We start from the raw sequence: 24,690 nt of genomic DNA on the forward strand, positions 1-24,690 counted from the left end.
AGGGGCAGGGACACCTCTGGACACACAATTTTATCATTGATCCCTTAGCCGTGTGCGGTGCCCCCTCCACCATAATCCACCTCGATCATATCGTAGCGGTGCTTAGGTGAAGCCCTGCGTCGGTAGCAACATCATCGCCGTCAACACGCCGTCGTGCTGACGGAACTCTCCCGTGAGGCTCTGCTGGATCGGAGTTCGTGGGACGTCATCGAGCTGAACATGTGCTGAACTCGGAGGTGCCATGCGTTCGGTACTTGGATCGGTCGGATCGTGAAGACGTTCGACTACATCAACCGCGTTCTCATAACGCTTCTGCTTACATTCTACGAGGTTACGTGGACGATACTCTTTCCTCTTGTTTCTATGCATCACCATGATCTTGCGTGTGCGTAGGAAATTTTTTGAAATTACTACGTTCCCCAATAGAACCGTTATGTGATGAAGTTGGAGCATGATTTATTTTTTGATTTTCTTCCTTATGAGTGACGGTCGGGGACGAGCGATGGTCTTTTCCTACCAATTTATCCCCCGAGCAGCATGTGTGTAGTACTTTGTTTCGATGGCTAATAAATTTTTGCAATAAGTATGTGAGTTCTTTATGACTAATGTTGAGTCCATGGATTATACGCACTCTCACCCTTCCACCATTGCTAGCCTCTCTAGTACTACGCAACTTTCATCGGTGCATTAAACCCACCATTTACCCTTCCTCAAAATAGCCACCATACCTACCTATTATGGCATTTTCATAGCCATTCCGAGATATATTGCCATGCAACTTCCACTGTTCCGTTTATTATGACACATACAATCATTGTCATATTGCTTTGCATGATCATGTAGTTGGCATAGTATTTGTGGCTTGGCCACCGTTCATATTTTTTATACATGTCACTCTTGATCATTGCACATCCCAGTACACCACCGGAGGCATTCATATAGAGTCATATTTTGTTATAGTATCGAGTTTTAATTCTTGAGTTGTAAGTAAATAAAAGTGTGATGATCATCATTTTTAGAGCATTGTCCCATGTGAGGAAAGGATGATGGAGGCTATTATTCTCCCACAAGTTGGGATGAGACTCCGGACTTAAAAAAGAGGCCAAAGAGCCCAAATAAAAAAAAGAGGCCAAGGAGCCCAAAGAAAAAGAGAAAATAAAAAATGAGAGAAAAAGAGAGAAGGGACAATGCTACTATCCTTTTCCAAACTTGTGCTTCAAAGTAGCACCATGGTCTTCATGATAGAGAATCTCCTATTTTGTCACTTTCATATACTGGTAGGAATTTTTTATTATAGAACTTGGCTTGTATATTCCAATGATGGGCTTCCTCAAATTGCCCTAGGTCTTCGTGAGCAAGCGAGTTGGATGCACACCCATTTAGTCTCTTTTTGAGCTTTCATACACTTATAGCTCTAATGCATCTGTTGCATGGCAATCCCTACTCACTTGCATCGATATAAATTGATGGGCATCTCCATAGCCCATTAATTTGCCTAGTTGATGTGAGACTTTCTCCTTTTTTGTATTCTCCTCACAACCTCCACCATATTATATTCCACCTATAGTGATATATCTATGGCTCACGCTCATGTATTGCGTGAAAGTTGAAAAGGCTTGAGAACATTAAAAGTATGAAATAATTGCTTGGCTTGTCATCGGGTTGTGCATGATGAAATATTTTGTGTGATGAAGATGGAGCATAGCCAGACTATATGATTTTGTAGGGATAACTTTCTTTGGCCATGTTATTTTGAGAAGACATGATTGCGTTATTAGTATGCTTGAAGTATTATTGTTTTTATGTCAATATTAAACTTGTGTTTTGAATCTTATGGATCTGAACATTCATGCCACAATAAAGAAGATTACATTGATAAATATGCTAGGTAGCATTTACACTTCATAAAATTCTTTCTTTTATCATTTACCTACTCGAGGACGAGCAGGAATTAAGCTTGGGGATGTTGATATGTCTCCAACGTATCTATAATTTATGAAGTATTCATGCCATGTTTACAATAATTTTATATGGTTTTGATATGATTTTATTAGAACTAACCCGGACTGGTGTTGTTTTCATCAGAACTACCGTTGTGTCATTTTTTGTGCGGAAATAAAAGTTTTCGGAATGGGCTGAAAATTAACGGTGATTTTTATGGACCAAAAGAGACCCCCGAAGCACCGGACCTGGACCAGAAGAGTCCCGAGGATCCCACAAGCCAGGGGCGCGCCATGCGGGCTTGTGGGTTCCTCGGGTACCCCCCCCCCCTGACTTGTTTCCGACGCCAAAAAGTCATATAAATATAGAAACCTTCAGAAAGAAACCTAGATCGGAAGTTCCGCCGCCGCAAGCCTCTGTAGCCACGAAAAACCAAACGGGAGCCCGTTCTGGCACCCTGCCGGAGGGGGAAACCATCACCGGAGGCCATCTTCATCATCCCGGCAGCCTCCATGACGAGGAGGGTGTAGTTCACCCTCGGGGCTGAGGGTATGTACCAGTAACTATGTGTTTGATCTCTCTCTCTCTCTCTCTCTCTCTCTCTCTCTCTCTCTCTCTCTCTCTCTCTCTCTCTCTCTCTCGTGTTCTTGATCTGGCATGATCTTGATGTACCGCGAGCTTTGTTACTATAGTTGGATCATATGGTGTTTCTCCCCCTCTATCTTTTTGTGATGAATTGAGTTTTACCTTTGAGGTTTCACTATTATCGGATTGAATACTTTTATGGATTTGAGAACACTTGATGTGTGTCTTGCGTGGGATACCTGTGGTGATAATGGGGTGTTCTATTGATTCACTTGATGTATGTTTTGGCACTCAACTCGCGGATTCCCAAGGTGACATTGGGGTAATCTATGCATAGGGGTTGATGCACGTTTACGTCCTTGTTTCTCCGGTAGAAATCTTGGGGCACTCTTTGAGGTTCTTTATGTTGGATTGAATATTATGAATCTGAAGTTGTTTGATGCATATCATATAATTGGCCCACGGATACTTGTGGTGACATTGGAGTATCTAGGTGACATTAGGGTTGATTAATGTGTATCATATGGTGTTATTTTACTGCGAACTCTAGGTATGTTTGTGACACTTATAGGAATAGCTCAATGGATTGATCAGAAAGAATAACTTTGAGGTGGTTTCGTACCCTATAAGCAATTTCATCTTATGTTCTCCGCGATAGGAACTTTGGAGTGACTCTTTGCCGCATGTTGAGGGATTGACATATGATTTAATTATGTTATCATTGTTGAGAGAATTTGCACTAGTGAAAGTATGAACCCTAGGTCTTGTTTTCAAGCATTGCAATACTGATTTTCCTCACTTTTACTACTTGCCACCTTGATGTTTTTATATTTCTCGGATTACAAAAACCTATATCTACTATCCATATTACACTTGTATCACAATTTCTTCACTGAATTAGTGCACCTATACAATTTACCATTGTATTGGGTGTGTTGGGGACACAAGAGACTCTTTGTTATTTGGTTGCAAGGTTGTTTGAGAGGGACCATCTTCATCATACACCTTCCACGAATTGATAAATTTTAGGTCATCCACTTGAGGGAAAATTGCTACTGTCCTATAAAACTCTGCACTTGGAGGCCCAACAGAGTCTACAAGAAGAAAGTTGCATAGTAGACATCACTTACCGTCATGGGAGACGGCAGCGACGGCCTGCCGGTGCCAGAGACAAGGAAGATGAGCCACGCCAGAGACAAGGCGGACGAGACAGAGGCGGTACCAGGATATCTGCTTTCAGTATCGGGTGTCTATAGGCCAACGCATCATATGTCTACATGCCAAGTTATCAAAAGGCTACTTTTACACTTAGGCCCCATTGGTTCCTCGTTTTGGAGCCCAATACACCTGTAAAATATACCCTTGTGAAATACAAACGAATGGGCCTCGCTTTGGTGCTTGGCATGTCGTTTTTTGGCTGTAAATTTTACACCGATTTTCACACTTACCCCTCTATTAGGTCGGTATTCGATACAGACCAGCGCCCGTCGTTTTCCCCACCTCACTTCTTGAGGCTTAGATTGAGGTTGCGCCGGGTGTCCACAAGGGGGTGAAGCGACGGTGTTCATGATGGCAACGTGGTGAGACGCCGAAGACGTTGGCCATGATGGGGGTTAAGCACGCCGACGGCGGTGACTCACTCCTGACCGCGACGCGGAGATGACGACTCGCTCCTGGCCGTGATGGCGACGTTGGCCGGCAGTCGTGACCTGACCGTGACGGTGAATCGCTCCTCCTCCTCCAAGCGGCCTCCTCTGTTAAGCCCTGCTTGGAAAGTCTCGTGTTGCAACCTGGGCGACATGCATTTTAGAAGCGGGTTGAAACCCGAAGCCAAGAACAGATTATAACCGGATTGAAAATACCACGAAATGTATTTGGCCGGAGGCTGGTATAATACAGGTGTAAATTATTATAGGGGTGGCAGAAAAACTACATTCCAAGTGGGATCTTAGGGTGTTTCAGTCACGAAGTGGAACGGCATGGGTCGGACCCGTCCCTGGGCCAAGTTCCAGTGTTCGGTACAGAATCGGAACAGAACGCACTCATTCCCACCGAAACGAAAAATTCATTCCATTCCATTCCACCAACCAAACATAGAGATGTAACCGTTCCATTCCAACTCACTCTTCGTAGTAGACACAAAGATGGAACCATTCCATTCTTGTGGAATGTATCCATTCCATTCCATTCCACTTGATTCTTCAACCAAACACACCCTTAATGGACCTGATTTTTTTTAAGACTTAATGGACCTGTTTGAAGTAGGGCTGGACTAACGAGCTACTCAGCTCGTTAAGACTCGGCTTGTTAAGGCTCGTGATCGTTAAGGCTCGGATTGTTAAGTTCGTTAAGGATAACAAGCTAAATATAAAGATTGGCTTGGTTCGTTATATGTTCACGAGTGCTCGCGAGCAGCTCGTTAGGAAAATGCATCAGTAGACAAGATACATCACATGCATATAGATACAAACATACATAGGTACAGCCAGTAGGATTCGATAAATGGAGAATATGAAAAGACGAGAAAGATATGAATGTGGCAAATAGCCCGTCCATAGACTTAGGAGTGATCGAAGTCACCAAAAAATTCTCTATAATGAACAAACTCATGCTACTACCGAGCTTAACGAGTAGCTCACAAAACTCGCAATCATGATCGTTTAACTTGTTAGTGCTAATGAGCAAAAATTGTTGCTCGGCTCGGTTCATTAAGAAAACGAGCCTAGCTCAAACGAGTCGAGCAGCCGAGCGCTCATTAGACTCACCGAGTTTCGAGCTTTTTGTCCAGCCCTAGTTTGAAGTAGGCACGAACAACCAAACACACCCATGACATAGCCCATAGTCTAGCACAATCAGGCAAGGTGAGTCTAGTGGGTTTATCGAGTCGATGCCTTCCTAAGCTTCAGCCTCGCTCGAGCGTGATTGTATGAGCGTTATTACCTGATCCATAAAGCTCACCCTTCCTTCAAAAAATATGCATATAGTAGAAAAAAATACTGAAGGTTTACGGTGAATTTAATAAAACTAACTTAGTGTTGTAGTAGATGTTACATGTATCTTTCTATGGGCTTTTCAGAGTAAGAAGTTTGATTTAGTTCAAAACTAGAAAGTTTACTGATTTACTTCCTTCATTTCAGAATATAAGATGTATTGGTTTCCATGCAAGTCAACCATTTAAATGTTTGACCAAAATTATAGAAAAAATAACAATATCTACAATAACTAATAGATAAAATATAAAACTACTTTTCATGATGAATCAAATGATATAAATTTCACATTGTGGATATCGATATATTTTTCTAAAAAGTCAGTCAAACATGCACTCGTTTGACTTTCAAAAAGGATACACCTTATACAAAGGAATGGAGTAGTACACATTATTGGTACAATGACCGACCCGGAAAGCAAATGAGATCCTTTCTATCTATCTTTTTTCATTGAATTAGACATGGAGCACAACCTGTTTTAAGTTTTGCAAAAGCCCAGCACAAAAATACAAAAATATAATAAAATGGGCACAGCAAGAAAAGGAGTTCTCCAAGTTAATGGCTCTAAGTAGGTAAAGCTATCTCCCTTCCCTTTCTGCTTCTATATACTAGAATCTCGACTACCACTACCGAATAGTGATGGTATCAGTGATGGTATGAGCCCTAAACGATGACCTATGTCCCCTGCGTGTCAGTCACCTATAAACTTCCCTACAATGTACAGAGCACCAATCACCAGTCATACTTGGACCCTTTGTCTCGTTACTCGGCCACCAGTGACTGCCTGAGCACCGAACTCTAGCACCCTCGGCCCGCCAATCCAGTCATCATCATCAGTGTCATCATCATCATCACCGCCGCCACGACCACCACGACCACGACCACCACCACGTCCTCTTGTAACAGCCACTGGCCTTCTAACTTTCGACGAACTTCTTGGAGTCAGACGCTTCTTCTGGACCGTGGCAGAAGTATACAGTACGTAGTCCATGGAATCTTCTCGCAGCAATGTCTTGAAATCCTGTGCATCACAAGTCCCATCAGATGTTAAAGAGTTGTAGGATCATCAAAGCTCAGGCCAATGCAATTACATTTTCAGAAATGCTACCTGGTACACGAGCGCTACATCCTGCAGGCAGCTCGGCAAACTGATGTTGGTGTTGTTAATGTTAAGCGGGATATTCTGCTTGGAGATTGCTTCACCAGGTTTTGGTGGATCCTTCAGAGAAAATGCCTGTATTGAAATTGGAAATAAATCTGTCATGCAACGTGTCTTCCGAGGACTAATTTCCAAACAAGGGAAAACACACACCTGACAGCGAGCATCAGTTAAACTGTAGACAATTTTCAAATGTCTCTTCAGTTTGAGAAGGAGCTGCAGAGCTATCGCATCATGGCAATCTTCCTGAAAACAAAGGCCTATTTAGTGGAAAAGGAGATGCAAACATGCAAGGATTGCAACCATCTCCGCATCAGTTATATTCTACCAAAATCCCTCAACCCAAAACATATCAAGCTCACCTGAAGTTTGGCCATGTCGACATCTGACGTGCTGCATGAATTATTACGCATCTTTTCAGGACTATCTGCCAGATTCTGGTCAGGATATCCCCCAGGTTCATGCATAACATTATCCACCATATCTTGCTGACCCACCACATCTTGCTGACCCACCACATCTTGCTGCTGATCCATGGAAGTCCAATTCTTCAAATTAGCCTCAATTGCTCCGGCTCTAATTTGAATAACTCGGTTTATATCATAGACCAAGTAAAGTGGTTCATCAGGAGAGGTGAAAGGGAGAGATGCAAGAACTTCTACACAGTAACTGCAATATTCACACAACTTGGAGAGTCAGATACCAAATATTAAGAATAAGAGGATCAACAGGCACATAACTAAATAACTTACACAAGAAAACCAATTGTGGGGTAACTCCGGCTGTCAGATATAAATTTGCGGACTATTGAGTGTACAAATTTGTTTCTTGAATTTCGATTTGCACGGATAAGACGATATATTCTGGATATGCCAGGTTTAACAAATGCAATCGGATTTGATTTCATGTTGGTTGCCACCACGTTATGGTTGCTGACTATGGTCTCGAAGAATCTGAACGACATTTGTAGGCCATCACCTAAGCGGCTTTCAAAAAATGAAGGATACCTGCAAAATAACGCCAATAGGTCAGATCATTTTATCCAATAAAGAAATGGAGAAATGAGAAGTTGAGCCATCGTACTTTTCATTCATATTCATCAGCAAATGATGAGCCAACTTTGAGTTCCCCTCCATAGGGTCAGTTTCAAGTGCTATAAGGTGTGGAACACAAGTAATTGGATGAACTAAACCCTGGCGAAGAACAATTTCAACAATCTGCAAAAAAAAAAAATCACTGTTTTCTACTCTAAAATGAAAAGCAGGAAAGTGCAGAAATCAGTTGAACTAATTCACCTTTAGTGCAGCATGGCGAACTTGATCGTTCATATCCAAGGATCTCTCAAGAATAGAATTCCAATACAACTGGATAATACCACCACAGATGTTGGTGTCTCCCGCTCCAGCAGCAACAGGCACTTCACTCCCACCATTAGTTGCATAGGGTACAGTAGGCTTGCCAGTACTGTCAGCCGTGAGTTGGCTTTCCGCATCACGGAGATACTCATAAAGGTTTTGCAATCCTTGAATCTGGTCAAGTAGGTCCAATTATATATAGAAAAAGCTACGCGGAGCAGAACCCATTACAGGAAAATGTCTATACCTTTAACCTATAATCGACATCAGAAGATAGTGATGCCTCTATCAGATTCAAAATATCTTTCCGTAGCATAAAATCAGGCTTTGCAATAAGTATGTATCCCAAAGCCTGCACGCACACATGAAAATTGTCATTTAATAAGGAAAATTTCATATAAAATATCCAAGCACCCTAAAGAACTAAAGCAACAGTCAAATAGACAGGTTAAGTTACTTGAGTCGTTGCATGTTTCTAGCTACGAGTATCATCAAGTCAAACATTGAGTGTAATAATGCTGAGCACACACCTGCATAGCTCGAACCTTCAAGCTGAAATCATCCTTGCTGAGATACCTTCTCTTGAGCAATTCAAGAATCTTTGGAAAATCAAGTTGGTTTTCCGATGTTGCCAACAGTTTATAACCATATCTAAGGAGCAGGCCGAGACAGAATAATGATCGACCCAACACCTGAGTTTCAACAAAGCAAACTGTCAGCTCATCATATCTAAGCTACATGATAATTCTAAAAAGCACCAACCTACATGATATTGCAAGTAAAAGAAAGTAGGTAAAAGCAAGCAACATATGCAAATGTACTCAATAATCACATGTTCATCAAATTACTGCCACATAACACCATACAACTATGCCAACTGCCCAAAACTACTTCCAAAAGAATGTGGGTTCTGGGGAGGATTATACGAGGCAAGCCTACTTACCCCTGCACAGTGCAATGCAGAGAGGCTGCGTCGAATCTAGAACCTCTTGGCACAAGTGAGTACTTCACCACTCCATCAAACCCATCCTAAACTATGCTTATATGGTGTTATCACCAACAGTAGAGTTATCACCAACAATGGAAATTAAAATAAGTAGAGTTATCATAAAGAGAAGCTTATATGGTGTTACATGCTATGATGTAAATCTGTTTTGACTTTGAGACATACAAGGCACTAGAAAGGATGTAAATGAAGAGAACAATATAAGATTCAAATGTAGCATGCATAGTACATTTCAGATTGCAGTTCACTCAATCAATCAGGTAATCGTACAATACCTGACCATCAGAATTAGGACCTGACAGATGCTTGTAGAAAAGGTTAACGAGGTACTCCAACAACCTCGGACCTCTGCCTGCTGCACTGCTAAGGGCAGAAAGACACCTGTTCATGAAAATGAGCAATAGAGATAAGTAAACATGATCAACAGAAAAGCAAGCAAGCTCAATTATTCATGCAAGAATAAAATGAGATTTGCAGTATTGCATCTAATGTCAGATTTTCATTAGATAATACCCAAGATGCAGATTGTGATGATGCATGCATGGAAAAGGTATGGATTACTTCACTTCTAGATATTATGAGGTGTAATTATGCATACTTGAAAAAGGTACAGACTACAGCATTTTGTGAGTGCTTAACCATGACAAGGGAGATTAGTTTTATGTTATTAACCTTTGTTGATTCGCAACAGTGTAACTTGAGTAGGTTAAGAGTCTGAACACTGACTTGCCCATGGAAGACAGGCTCTGAGGCTTAGTTTAACTTCTAAATTGTCATTGCTTGATCAAAGAACTATATATAAGACAACTGACTTGCTCCGCAAGACCCAAACCTCTATCTGTAATTTCCTAACAAAACTTATCCCTGTCTTTAAATTGATAACCAAAAAAATATCTTTCCTACCGGATAGAATTCTAACTTCATTTGATTTGTTCCTAGTTTCCTACTAACTAATCCAATCGCCATTTTACAGCTACTGCCAGGCTGCAGGGCCCAGAGCCACAACAACAAACAAACAAACAACAACAAAGCCTTTAGTCCCAAACAAGTTGGGGTAGGCTAGAGGTGAAACCCAGAAGATCTCGCGACCAACTCATGGCTCTGGCACATGGATAGCAAGCTTCCACGCACCCCTGTCCATAGCTAATTCTTTGATGATACTCCAATCCTTCAGGTCTCTCTTAACGGACTCCTCCCATGTCAAATTCGGTCTACCCCGACCTCTCTTGACATTCTCCACACGCTTTAGCCGTCCGCTATGCACTGGAGCTTCTAGAGGCCTGCGCTGAATATGCCCAAACCATCGCAGACGATGTTGGACAAGCTTCTTTTCAATTGGTGCTACCCCAACTCTATCTTGTATATCATCATTCCGGACTCGATCCTTCCTCGTGTGGCCACACATCCATCTCAACATACGCATCTCCGCCACACCTAACTGTTGAACATGTCGCCTTTTAGTCAGCAACACTCGGCGCCATACAACATTGCGGGTCGAACCGCCATCCTGTAGAACTTGCCTTTTAGCTTTTGTGGCACTCTCCTGTCACAAAGAATGCCAGAAGCTTTGCGCCACTTCATCCATCCGGCTTTGATTCGATGGTTCACATCTTCATCAATACCCCCATCCTCCTGCAGCATTGACCCCAAATATCGAAAGGTGTCCTTCTGAGGCACCACCTGCCCATCAAGGCTAACCTCCTCCTCCTCACACCTAGTAGTACTGAAACCACACATCATGTACTCGGTTTTAGTTCTACTAAGCCTAAACCCTTTCGATTCTAAGGTTTGTCTCCATAACTCTAACTTCCTATTTACCCCCGTCCGACTATCGTCAACCAGCACCACATCATCCGCAAAGAGCATACACCATGGGATATCTCCTTGTACTAGTAAATGCGCACGTGCAATGCATGTTAATATTTAGGCAATATATTAATTGCACGTGGATATTATGTATGCTATTATTTGTGTGTCAATCTTGTGATTAGTGCAATATTTGGTATGATATTAATTGCATGTTAAACACTCGCCATCGGAGCAGTCTAGGTCGTTGGATTAAATTAGTTCGATGGCCGAGATCAGTTGGATCTGCTCCTTTGGGTCTTTTTATATTGGTATAGATATTCCTTGTGACCTCATCCATCACCAAGGCAAAAGGATAAGGGCTCAAAGCTGACCCCTGATGCAGTCCTATCTTAATCGGGAAGTCATCAGTGTCGACATCACTTGTTCGAACACTTGTCACAACATTATCGTACATGTCCTTGATGAGGGTAATGTACTTCGCTGGGACTTTGTGTTTCTCCAAGGCCCACCACACGACATTCCGCGGTATCTTACCATAGGCCTTCTCCAAGTCAATGAACACCATATGCAAGTCCTTCTTTTGCTCCCTATATCTCTCCATAAGTTGTCGTACCAAGAAAATGGCTTCCATGGTCGACCTCCCAGGCATGAAACCAAACTGATTTTTGGTCACGCTTGTCATTCTTCTTAAGCGGTGCTCAATGACTCTCCCATAGCTTCATTGTATGGCTCATCAGCTTAATTTCACGGTAATTAGTACAACTCTGAACATCCCCCTTGTTCTTGAAGATTGGTACTCCCTCCGTTCGGAATTACTTGTCGCGGAAATGAATGTATCTAGACATATTTTAGTTCTAGATACATCCATTTCCGAGACAAGTAATTCCAAACGGAGGGAGTACTAATATACTCCATCTCCATTCTTCTGGCATCTTGTTTGCCCGAAAAATGAGGTTGAAAAGCTTGGTTAGCCATACTATCGCTATGTCCCCAAGGCCTTTCCACACCTCAATGGGGATACAATTAGGGCCCATCGCCTTGCATCCTTTCATCCTTTTTAAAGCCTCCTTGACCTCAGACTCCTGGATTCGCCGCACAAAACACATCAAAGGAGCCGTCCAGCGCAATGGTAGAAATCTCATTCCCCATTGAACAGCTTGTCGAAATACTCCCGACATCTATGCTTAACCTCCTCGTCCTTCACCAAGAGTTGGTCTGCTCCTTCCTTGATGCATTTGACTTGGCCAATATCCCTCGTCTTCCTCTCTCGGATCTTGGCCATCTTATAGATGTCCCTTTCGCCTTCCTTCATGCCTGACCGTTGGTAGAGGTCCTCATACGCCCGACCCCTTACTTCACTAACAGCTTGCTTTGCGGCCTTCTTCGCCATCTTGTACTTCTCTATGTTGTCTGCACTCCTATCCAGGTATAGGCGTCTGAAACAATCTTTCTTCTCTTTAATCGCCTTCTGGACATCATCATTCCACCACCAGGTATCCTTATCTTCGCTTCTCCTTCCCCTGGACACTTCAAACTCCTCCGGGGCCACCTTACGAATGCAAGTCGCCATCTTCATCCACACATTGTCCGCATCGCCTCCTTCCTCCCAAGGGCCCTCCTTAATGACCCTCTCCTTGAACCCCTGAGCTACCTCCCTCTTGAGCTTCCACCACTTCGTTCTAGCGACTTTGGCACGCTTATCCCGCTGGACACGAATCCGAAAGCGAAAGTCAGCAACCACCAGCTTATGCTGAGGTACAACACTCTCTCCAGATATCACCTTACAGTCTAGGCACGCACGCCTATCTTCTCTTCTCGAGCGGATGAAATCAATCTGGCTAGAATGTTGGCCACTACTAAAAGTCACCAGATGTGATCCTCTCTTTCTAAAGAGGGCGTTAGCTACAATCATGTCGTAGGCTAGAGCAAAACTTAAGACATCTTCTCCTTGATTCCTGATGCCATAGCCAAAGCCCCCATGCACCCCTTCAAAACCTGTGTTAGATGTACCCACGTGGCTATTGAGGTCTCCTCCTATGAAGAGCTTCTCGCCAATCGGTACACTCCTAACCATGTCTTCCAGACCTTCCCAGAACTCCCTCTTGGTGTTCTCATTGTGGCCTACTTGCGGGGCATACACGCTGATAACATTGAGAACTAAGTCCCCAACTATCAGCTTCACTAGGATAATCCGGTCCCCATGTCTACCACTCCATACTTGAGGCTCTTGTTGATCAAGATGCCTACGCCATTTCTGTTTGCGGCCATCCCCGTGTACCATAGCTTGAAGCCGGTATCCTCTACCTCCTTCGCCTTCTATCCCCTCCATTTGGTTTCTTGGACGCAAAGGATATCAACACCTCTCCTCACCGCTGCATCAACTAGCTCCCGAAGCTTCCCTATCAGAGACCCTACGTTCCAGCTACCTAAGCGAATCCTCCGAGGCTCGACTAGCTTCCTTACCCTTCGCACTCGTCGAGTCAAATGCGAAGACCCTTGCTCATTTTCCACTATATCCGGGCACCGATGTAGCGCGCCACTAAGGATGCGACGATCCGACCCTCGCTCACTTGCCACCGTATCCGGATCAAGATACGGCCCAGAGCCACGCCCATAAAAATTTATTTGAACTTTGGGATATTTACAACAGTCATATCTGCGTCTTTATTCGCTTTTTATATATTGATACAAATTTAGCTAAACATCATATCTAATTTTCCATGGCTATAAAAACTATAACCCAATTTTTTTGTAAATGGGTATCGGATATGGTTTTGCCAGGATAAGTATGGTACCAGTCCATTTCTGTCCTATTTAGATTTTAAAAATGATGAATTTTTGGAGTAATGATGTGGCAGTTGCAAGATGAAACAATGTAAGGTAGACACTGTCAAAGTTCCTGATAAAAAAAACTAAAAGCAATGGAATGAATAAAATTACTTGATACAGGCATGTACAACAGTCAAAAAAGAGTGGCGAACTATCATCTGCTTCAGATCCTGCTCGAGTTCCTCAACCACAGTTTGTGGTGGCTTCCGTATGAGTGGAATAACAGCATCAATCACAAAAATTATACTTTCAAGTAATTGGGCAGTTGATTTACTGTCGACCTGCAGATACAGAAGATGCAGACTGTAATGTATTCGCCTAGCCCTTTACATTCACTTCCACAAAAGATATATCTCGGAATTTCATCGCGGCAAGGAAATGAAAGGAAAAACTTGAGAAATCTTCTTGTTTCTAGTAGAAAAGGACATTCAAACTCACAATGCATAAATTATCACTTGCTCACATGAACAACAATATCATTTTTAAGAAGCATAATCAAAACCAAGGCTCTACCATTTTCAGTAGAATTATGTAGTACCTATTAGGCTGTTACACATGACATTACAACTTGCCAATATAGACATTTATGCTCTACTGCTCATGTCTGCAGCACAACTAGTAGGGGAACGTGAAACAAAAATACAATTCAGAAGGCATGTGCATTTGTGCAGCAACAGAGCATGGGTGAACCCTGGCCATCAGAAAGAACAGGCAGGAATAACCCATGCATCACAATAGCATGTGAGGAGCTAAAATATAGGGTGTGTTTCATTTGAGCCCAAGGCAACCCCAACAAAAAATTGGCTAGAAATGCTTTGGTTGCCCCTGTTTTGGCCAATTTTGGCAGAAAAAAAAATTAGCTACAGTTGTTAAACTGGTAACATGGCTTTCAGGTCCAAAGCTATGGTAAGAAATATCGATGGCTTTCAGGTCCAACAGTCAAAAATCATAAAACCTCATGGTCATGTGCACGCCTGATCCCCATGCAAGTGACATAAGAGGGCTGCAACAGACTGGAATAAGAGTAGTTCGGTTGTGATATTTCATCATCTACTCCCTCCATTCCTAAATATAAGTCTTTTTAGAGATTACACTACGGACTACATACGGAGCAAAATGAGTGAATCTATACTCTAAAATATGTCTATATACATCCGTATGTAGTTTGTAGTGAAATCTCTAAAAAGACTTACATTTAGGAACGGGAGTATAAGTTAGCCAGTAGTTTAGATTGGATTCCTCCCTTCGAATTAGAGATAAATTGTTAGGCTAACATCCATAAAAGAAGAGACATAAGCTACCGGTGGTATTAAGCAAAAACAACGAATTGTTCTTTCTCCCATCTACTTTTCAGCATCTCAGTCTATAATGTATAATCCCATCTTTCTAACAAAAACGTATCCCACTTCAGATGTCACCACTCAGCACTCCTTTGTGACGACATGACAAACATAGCCAGAAATCTCGAACTTTTTATTTCTTAACGCTACCTGAAATGTGCTATAAGTTCATGTAATAAGCACAAATTACTTTTACAGGAGAAGGCACATAGTTCAAGAGAAGGAAACCCATGCTCACCTTATTCTTAAGATACGGTTGAAGTGTCACAACAAACTGAGAGGGATCGGTAACTGGAGTGCAGAGGGTGGGATTCACGATGCAAAATGCTTGCAAGACAAGAACATAAGGAAGCGTGTGGATTTTGGTCTCATTATCAGCTCCCTCCTCAACCTTGACAACAAACATGATTAAGAACCAAACTCAATTATGCAAGATCTAGCTAGTGCAAAATTTTGGTCAAACAAATACCTGCAATATCCTTTCCAATAAGCGCCTGCATATCAATTCACATCGTTTCCGGAGCGATGTCATCATGGATGAGTTAATGCCTGCAGCCTTACTTGACTGCGGGAGGAACTCGAGAGTCAAACTGCGTTTTATAATGGTAATAAGGGGTTGATGATTGGGCATCTTTCTCAACATGTCAACAATTTGCTCTGTCTTTGTTGCGATCTCCATAGGAACTGAACTACCATCAGCAACCAGGTGTTTATGACTCCCAGATGGTTCATCGAACCACAGCTCATAAAATGTTTTGCATACAAGATCCTACAGAGAAAAAATGAAGATATGTTCAAAATTAACTAACATGGACAGTGAAAAGGAACTCAAAGCTTGCAGATTCAAAGATGTTGCATAGCACTTTTTGTGTCAAATGCTTAACCTCTAATATCAGATTTACTTTTAAAGACATCATTGTTAAGGACACTAAAAGACATTTTGCAAGAGAGATTTCATGTGTAAAGAATTCCAGTCATTTACTTTATGTAATAAATATACAATTTTCCTGGTGAGGATGATTTCGATTTTGCAAATGTAGGAAATTTCACATGTAAGAGGGACTAGCTATCTGCCACTACTTTCTTTTGGTATACAGAAGACTGTTTCAGCTCATGCACCAACATACATATCTCACTGAAGTATGAAAACGACAATAAACGGAACATCTATAGTACAATATCAACTCTGGTATCATAACGTGCTGCCATGACTCAGGAGCACCAGTCAATGGTTTCGTACATAAACTTACCTGTACACTTGATTCCTCGTCATTAACACGCGAAATAATCTCCACAAAGGCATGACTTGTATCCGCATTCGGATTTGAAGCACAAAGATCACGGATAATTTTGATCGCACGTTTGCGAACACTTACTCCAGTGTCCTTTATCCGTTCAGCGACTTTTTCAATATACTGTTAATGGGAGGATAAAAGGTTAGTTGCAGAAAAGCAATAACAGCACCCAAGAACATGTCATAACTCATAACTTCATAAGTCCACCAACCTTAAGACCCACATCAGGGTGTGAAGCAATATGCCTTCCAACAAGCTCAAGTGCAGCTTCACGAACAGAAATAGCTGAATCACAAAACCTTCCTTCAACAGCAGATTGGACACGTTTGTCACCCAATACCTCAGGATCAGCTTCAACTATACTGCTGACCTACACAGAATTAAGGCTAACTAGTGATGTCTAATGTCCAAATGAAAATGATGTACATCATATATAGTTTAAAAAGTTTGCGTATACTCACCGCTCTTAAGGCCTTTGCTCTTATCACAGGAGAATTTTCTCTCAAGCTAGCCTGATAAAACATTGGGTATTAATGCCGCAACATCTAACTAAAATCAAACATCGAGAAGCAATACATACCAAAAGGAGGGAAAGAATTTTGTCGAAACCCCGAGAGAACGAGTTCTTCTGGCCAAGTGCCAAGCAAATTTTCTTAGCCCAGTCTCTGGATAATGCCAAGCCACTTCCAGAATCTCGCAGAATCTCCTTAGATTTCAATCTGGCAAGATAGTAGATAATCTTCTCCTGAGAAGATATGTCTTCTTTGTACCACATGCAGAGATAGAACCTGCATACAAAATGGGAATCAATTTCCAGTGACATTTGGACAACAAAAACAAAGGTATCACACTACATACCATCTAGAAAACAGGTTCCCATCATCTTGTGGCCCAGCTTCCTGGAGATAATTCAAAAGTATTTGTTGAACAGTATCCACTGCTGTCACCTCATCAGGTATAGCAGTTTTTTTCTTATGTGCGGTAGATGCTCTTTTGCCCTTTTCTTTATTTTCTAGCTCATAGTATGACTGTAGCACACTGAGCTGTTGCTTGCAAAAGCATAAGGGGCAAACAGAATCACGCTGTAAGTTTTCCTGACTGCCAGCCCCCATACAATCTGAATGGAAACATCTCCCACATACATCACATGCCATATTTATACCTCTTCCACCAAGACAAACACAACATTTATTTTTCAAGATTTTTGAGCTATCATTCTCTGCATCAGTGAGCTCTTGCAGTATCCAAAGCTTCTCCTTGCTACAGATCACAGAATCACGCTTCAATCTTGATGCAATACCACCAAGAAGATCAATAGCAAAGCAGCGAGCAGAAGTGTCCTTTGATTTCAATCCAGCATTTTGGAGCAGCAACACACAGAGAACCTATACATAAGAATAGTACTTGTAGGCATTATGAAATAGACTACTTGAACTAGAATATTCCAATTGTGAATTTTGGTTACAAAAATGCATTAATGCTAAAGCAGCCCATAAACGACATTTACTATCTCAACAATAGCACTGTCATTGCACAGTTTACCTCAAGTATAGGGGCAGCAGCTGGATACTCGGGCAAGTTTAGTACTGTTAGCAAGTCCTGAACGAGATTTTCTATAATCCCTTTGGCTTCTGACACATCTTGAGATTTAGCAGCAGTGAAACGTTGAAGCACATTGGTCCAGAAAAGGCAACAAGCCTCCGTTGCTGCTTCATGGCAGTTAATTGGATAATTAGCATCGACTGAGGCATCAATGATGGTGCTCCAATTTACTGTTCCCTTTAAGCTATCAGGAACATTTGCACTGAACTGAACCAAGTGAACTAGGAGGGCTGTTATCATCTGGATTTCCTTTTGTTCTTCGTCAGCTAGATGGTAAGTTCTAATAGCATTTTTTGAGAACTGCAACTTGCGGACAAGATTAAGTGTTTCATCAACCAAGTAACTCCTGTGTTGTGTGTATGATGAAAAAACCTGTGCAAGAGTTGAAAGGTAAGGAAGGAAATTATTTGGACAACTGAAAGGGTGGGAAATTGTGAGTCAATAAGCAAAGAGCTACCATGCAAATAACACCGATCGCCTTCAATTGTAAAAGCTGCATATTGTCCACCAAGAATGTAGTAAAGCAGGTTTTTGCTAACTGCAGGATACAACTATCTGATAAGCGCACCGTTGTGAGGAGTTCTTTAAGAAAGCCCAATATCAAGCATAGTTTCTGCACAGCAGAATATATAGAAGCAGAAACTCTGACAAAGAAAAGGACAACTGAACTGTATTAGTTCCCCACAAACACTTCATAAAAAACTAGATAAGGGAAAAATCAAGCATAGATTAATCACATACTTGTTTGCAGAAGATTTCCTCGCACTTAAATTAGAAGCAGTGCGCCTCTTTTTGCTAGCTGGTCCATTTTCCATGTCGTCTTCATCTTCATCTCCTAGATTTGACCAAAAGAGAATATATTGAATGCTATAATCTGTGATGTACACACATAATTTAATCATGACATATAAGTTTAGTAACCACCAAATGGTCACCACAACTCACTAAAGCACTAAATTAGTACATGCAGGTATTAAATGCTATTCTGTGGTGTGCACACATAATTTAATCATGGCAGGCTTCCATTTTCTAAATTAAAAAAAAGTTCAGTAACCACCAAATGGTCACCATGAAGCACTAAATTAGTACATACAGGTAAGCAGGGATAATAAATTTTCGGCAAAATTAAACAATCTTATTTTGAAGGAAATGACAAGGTACGATATATGCCCCGAGTCCCCAAGAACATGGATGTATATATCCAACTTAGAGAAATGTGAGTGCAGAACCATGAAAAGCCAAAGATAGTACTTGCAGAACTCCACAAGTGCATGTAGAATTGTGTATTTTTCAATGTTCAAAAGATGGTATAACAAGTACCATCATTAGTGACATTTCCAGCTGGCTTGTAGAGAGCTCGGAAGGTTGGGTTACTTGCAGCCATACAATCCATTATCTGGTGTCTTGAGAAATCAATAATTCGCTCAATAAGCTGATTCAACCAAAGTTCTTATAGTCAGAAACCTCAACAATATGATTCATAACAAGATAGGCAGGAATTCAGAATGTGTGAACCTCTTCTCGATACAGCTGCTTTGGCATATCAGGGTTGGTCATGATTGCTAACGCCGCATGAATGGACTCCAAAGCAGAGAAGACTGAGTGTTCAGCATCTGCAGCATCAGGCTGAAGTCACCCAAGCACTAGTCAGACTACAATATGCAGCATCTTTTATTCAAAGAATACGGAGGGAAGGGCTATAGTGAATAACTCACATTTTCTCTCACGTCTATTGACAATCCTTGAGAACACCGGATCTGCCGGTCTATCACATGTAAGAGACAAGTAAGCGTATCCATGGGAATCTCATGCAACATTCCCTTTGATCGAACATATGTAATTTCATTTACAAGAACCTTCACATCATTCAGTGCAATTGATAGCCAATCATCACCATCTGCATTATCAGGGATTTCTGCTTTTCCACAGAAATCCTCCACCAGCTCACGGAAGTTGGCAATGACTTCTAGAATACATAATCCAAACTCGAATCAGCTGAATGTTTGAAGTAAAACAAGAGGAAGATGGGACATACATGAATTAAAAAAATAAACCTTGACTACTGGGAATGCTGGGGCCAGAACTTGAAGCAGAATTATCTTTCTTCCTCACTTTCGGTTTCCTTGAAGCAACTGAACCTGGTGAGAGTTCATTCTGCAACAGAAAGCATGTTAGCACAAAGACAAAGTGGTCAAAAGCAACTGAACATTGGTAAGACGCAAAACCATTGGTATCTAACATACATGAAGATCCTCTCGGTGTGAGCTGGTGTCATCTGGAGGAAATGCATGATCCTTCCGTGCTTTAGTCAGATTAGGTGCAAGATACTCGAATTGCTTCTCGCGTTCTTGATTTTGATATTCCTGACCATCAAGCAGACCTGAAAAACTTGACCAACGTAACACGGAATTACATAGTGAGACAAGAAAGCTTAATATAGAAATAATATGCAATGCATTAAAACTCCATATGTAAGCTGCATTTTTTTGTTAGGACAACAAATTGTGGGCTTGAATGTTAGGTTCAACAGAAGTTGCACCGGGGTAGAACAAGCAGAGTATATACATTAGCACTGCACTAAAAATGTTTTTAAGTTGACATGACAATACTGAGGGCCAAACTAGCACATTAGTACTCCTATAATATTGCCAGTATAAGAAGAGACAAAATGGAGAAAACATGAAATTTTCTACTCCCTCTGTTCCAAAATAGATGACTCAACTTTGTACTGAAGTTAGTATAAAGTTGAGTCATCTATTTTGGAACGGAGGGAGTACTTCACAGTTCGCATGCGTTACACCAGGAACAGTTCACATAGAAGTGCCCAAAAATAACTTACAACAATAGCACACCATCCAATCTATCAACTTCTATAGAGCCATGTACCATCGATGTTATTAACAGAAAGCAAATTTCCAGAAAGAATCAACCATTTACTTTAAAAAGAGCTTCTTCACCCCAACTGCTCGGGAATCGAACCCTGGTCAGGAGCCACAACCTAGCTCATTACCACCAATGTAATTCTCGGGTTCAACTCTGGATAATAATTATTAATTAGCTTTCTTTTTTCTTTTCTACAAACTCGATGATCTGAGTATACCAGTTAGATTATATTATTTGCGTGTTTCCCGAAGACAAGGATCACCCAGGAGGACTAAAAAGGGCAGCCCGGTGTACTTAGCTCCCGCTGGCGCAGGGTCCAGGGAAGGGTCCGACCACTTTGGGTCTTTTGTACGCAGCCTTTCCCTACATTTCTGCACGGGGCTGTTTCCAGGACTCGAACCCGTGACCTCATGGTCGGCAACAGCTTTACCGCTGCGCTAAGGTTCAGGAGGACTGCTGAAATAGAAGGTAAGTAGCTGGAGCATAAAATATTTTTAGTGCATATGTATAAACATTTGCATTGAAAACCTACTAGCCTATAATGAATTGGCTCCATATAGACATCCTGCTGTTGCCATGTGGAATTTGCCATGCTCAAACATTTATCTGACACATTGCAGCAAACGCTCACAAGGCAAAGTAGGAACTTTAGAATCTAGATGGTTCTCGGTATAATATTTTTGTATCTGCTGGTACAGTAATAGAAGGACTAGAATTGTTCTGAGGATATGATAAATAAACCATAAATGGCACATTAAGCCGTAAAGGCCTGTTTGGTCATGCTACTTGATTATAACTCGAGGCGGTAACTCTATTTGCAAATGGTCAACTATTTGGGATGATCCCCATTGACAGGACGTTGACATAGCAGGCCAAAATGCTGATGCTGCATTCCCATTTTGAGCAGCAAACAAACATGCTGAAATAGATTTAAAAGAGTGACTGCAACGTTACCATATTAATCTAGAAAATAAGGCTGCTCCTTTTGTGCCTATTTGTTATGGATGCAACTTACCTCTATTGCACGGGGCATATATATGTGTACTTGTGGTACAAGGAAGGAAATGTAGACTAATACGAACTCCTAGACCAATACTAATACTCCTTAACACTATGATCTATCAAAAGCTTCATAGAGCCTGAATTAATAACCATGGTTTTAACAAGTTGCCGTGACCTAAGTATCTATGAAAGATAGGTGACTAACGCCCGGGCAACAACTGAAAAAACTCACTAAAAAGGAGACGATAATTAGTCGAAAACTGGTGATGGCCACTGGCCAGAGCTTCTGCACAAAGAGAGTATAAATAGAGCCAACATAGAATGGAGCATGGAGCTGTGTGGTGCTGCCATAGTCAGATGACAGAAGCCGTGAAGTGTGATGTTTGTGCATAAATGTTTGAGGAAGGCAAGAGTAAAGCGGGCATCAAATGGTTGGGCAAAAATTGATCTCTCCACTTGTACTACCATTAGTCTACTGAGGCCTAATCTGGGGACTTCAGTTACTATCCAAGCCATCAAAAGACATCGTTTAAACAAGTCCAACGAGCTAGGTACCAAATGTGCTAATGCCAACCATTAATTGAAATATATATAGTCAGACTATTCATCACCCAGGATAAAGAATAACCTTTTTACGTCCTGTAAATTTTGTCTTACGTCCGAAGTGAAAAGAAAAGGTAAGAAAATGTATGCCGGTCGAAAAGGATATTTTACATGACGTAAAATTACGAATGTAAAATATAGTACAAAATATACATATAAATGTAAATTTTGTGGTTTTATGACTCATATCTTACTTTCTTATACCGACTTTTGTGTAGTTAATCAATATGAACATAATTATTCGTATATAAAATGTAATGACGTAAGTAAACCTTGGGTGTAAAAAAACTTATTCAACACCCTGGGTGATGAATTGCATTACTATGTGTGTGTGTATATAGTTAAAATATAGCTTAAATTAGTGTTCATTCCACTTGTCGGTGTATATTTCCAGAATTCCAGCATGTTGCCTTCTATACGGTTCAAAAACTGTTAGAAAGAAACAGACATATTTTATAGCAGTAGTGCTAGGTATAGGTCATATATGCATCAAAATAACAAAAAATAAAGGTTTTCAACAATAAAACTTACCTGCATATGCACTAAGTTACATAAATGAACAGGGAAGCCTTTGAATTAGTTCTGTTCCGGGAAGGAAACCCACTGCATACTGAATAAGTGAGCAATGCCAACACATGAGCGTGTCAAGGCGGCTAAGTGCAACAGTGGAGTGGTGGAACTACCACTAATACTTAAGCTAGGACTTGAGTGGCTTGATTTATCGTGAAGAGAACTATTTATATTATATGGGCCACTGCCAAAATAATATGGACCACTGGATACTATTTCACCAAGCCCTGCAAATCAGACACCATAGTCCACATTCGAAAATGTTCAGGCAATATTAGGTCAAAGCGCTGTCTACCGTGCCAGTTAATTCATGGAACTATAAGTATTTGAGGTACTGATATAGAGACATGTCCAATAAGAAAGATGAGGAAGCAGCAAATTCTGTACTGCATCACCTTATTAACGACCATACATCATCAGGGGCTAAACAGAAGCTCAGCACTGTGACATTCGGAAACCCTGTCCCCGACACAGAACCACTGACATTTCAACTCCTAGCGTTACATGAAATGGCTTCTGACTAAATTCTGTTCAGTATGGACTCGAAAGCCACTAAATTCTGCTCTGCTTAGCTACATTACATACGAAAAACAAAATGATACACCACACTAGGTTTACCAAATAGTGGAATGGCGTGGCATAGCAGTTATTTTTTCCAACCAAATTCCATGGCACGAAACTGCGCTTGCTCAAAGAAATTTGACTTCTACCAGAGCAGCAACTCCAACACGAGCAACCACGATGCTACCTACCATGAAAATTCACACCAGCGCTCGGGCAGCATGATAGAGATACAGCAGCATATAAGCCCGGTCCAAGTAAAGAGACATCGAAGTACTGTTCATACAGGAGTTCGAGAGTTGAAGCTGGTAAGCTAGTACAGTAGCTATCAAGTCAACCACAGAAGCTAGTAACCTGAAGAGTCCAGACAAGTACCCTGTCCATTTCAATGGGCGGAAACATAACGAGCATTGTGTTACATGGGTAGCTAGCTAGCCGGAGCGGCCTAAGGAAGGCTGTGTTTACCTTGCGAAGGAGGAGGTTGGGGAGTGCGGGGCTTGAACTTGAAGGCGTCGGGGTTGTGCTTGAGCACCTCCCTCCAGAGCAAGGAGCACTCGCTGGGATCCACCGCGACGTGATCGGCTTCCGTGAAGCCCCTGCGTCGTTTACATGAAAATGGAACTCAGTGGGGCGAAATTCCCGGCGGGAGCAGCGAGCGAGCCAGCGAGAAGGGAAGGGGAGGGAAGGGTGACTAACAGGTGGGAGATGTCGGTGCTGGGGAGTATGCGGGCGATGGCAGCCGCCTGCATGATCATGTCGGGGCGGTCGGGCTCGGCGAGGGGCTCGTCGTGGTCGTGGAGGTCCGTGCCGAGCGTAGCGGGGAGGGTGGGGAGCGGCAGAGCGGCAGCGATCTCGGAGTGGACGGTGTTGGGCAGGCGGCAGGCGCGCTCGAAGCCGGCCCTCCCAGGCTCCCTCCCGTCGCCGTCGCCGGCGCCGGCCGGAAGGTCCATGGCCGGCGGGCAGGCGGGCGAAACCCTAGATCGATTTCGAACTGGAGAGGCTCCCAGCGAGCAAGGACTTGGAGGGCGCGTCGCTTACTCGGACGGAAAGGGGATTTTGTGTAGTTGCTTAGCTAAGCGTTTAGTACTTGGGCGGTGCTGCAAATTAGGAAGTTATACCGTGGGTTGGCCGGACCGGAGAGAGGCCTCCGACGACCAATC

At 42.1% G+C, this 24,690-nt stretch overlaps 1 protein-coding gene across 1 annotated transcript; it reads right to left on the reverse strand.

The window, feature by feature from the left end:
- Positions 1-5,861: 5,861 nt before the first annotated feature.
- LOC119354703 (sister chromatid cohesion protein SCC2-like) lies at positions 5,862-24,690 on the reverse strand. The gene is made up of 28 exons (XM_037621446.1): positions 24,227-24,690; positions 23,996-24,126; positions 20,155-20,291; positions 19,966-20,065; positions 19,627-19,877; positions 19,427-19,537; positions 19,232-19,343; positions 18,653-18,746; positions 18,369-18,555; positions 17,852-18,283; positions 17,168-17,694; positions 16,890-17,097; positions 16,771-16,821; positions 16,521-16,679; positions 16,265-16,429; positions 15,484-15,783; positions 15,253-15,405; positions 13,786-13,955; positions 9,312-9,417; positions 8,561-8,722; positions 8,278-8,382; positions 7,971-8,204; positions 7,759-7,892; positions 7,428-7,682; positions 7,038-7,344; positions 6,829-6,921; positions 6,625-6,750; positions 5,862-6,537 (listed from the first exon to the last, which is right to left on the reverse strand). Exons 1-28 carry the CDS (start codon positions 24,478-24,480, stop codon positions 6,256-6,258), a joined length of 5,346 nt encoding a protein of 1,781 aa, XP_037477343.1. The 5' UTR covers positions 24,481-24,690; the 3' UTR covers positions 5,862-6,255.

This window comes from Triticum dicoccoides, chromosome 2A (assembly GCF_002162155.2).
Source record: "Triticum dicoccoides isolate Atlit2015 ecotype Zavitan chromosome 2A, WEW_v2.0, whole genome shotgun sequence".
In the NCBI taxonomy this organism is placed as follows: Eukaryota; Viridiplantae; Streptophyta; class Magnoliopsida; order Poales; family Poaceae; genus Triticum; species Triticum dicoccoides.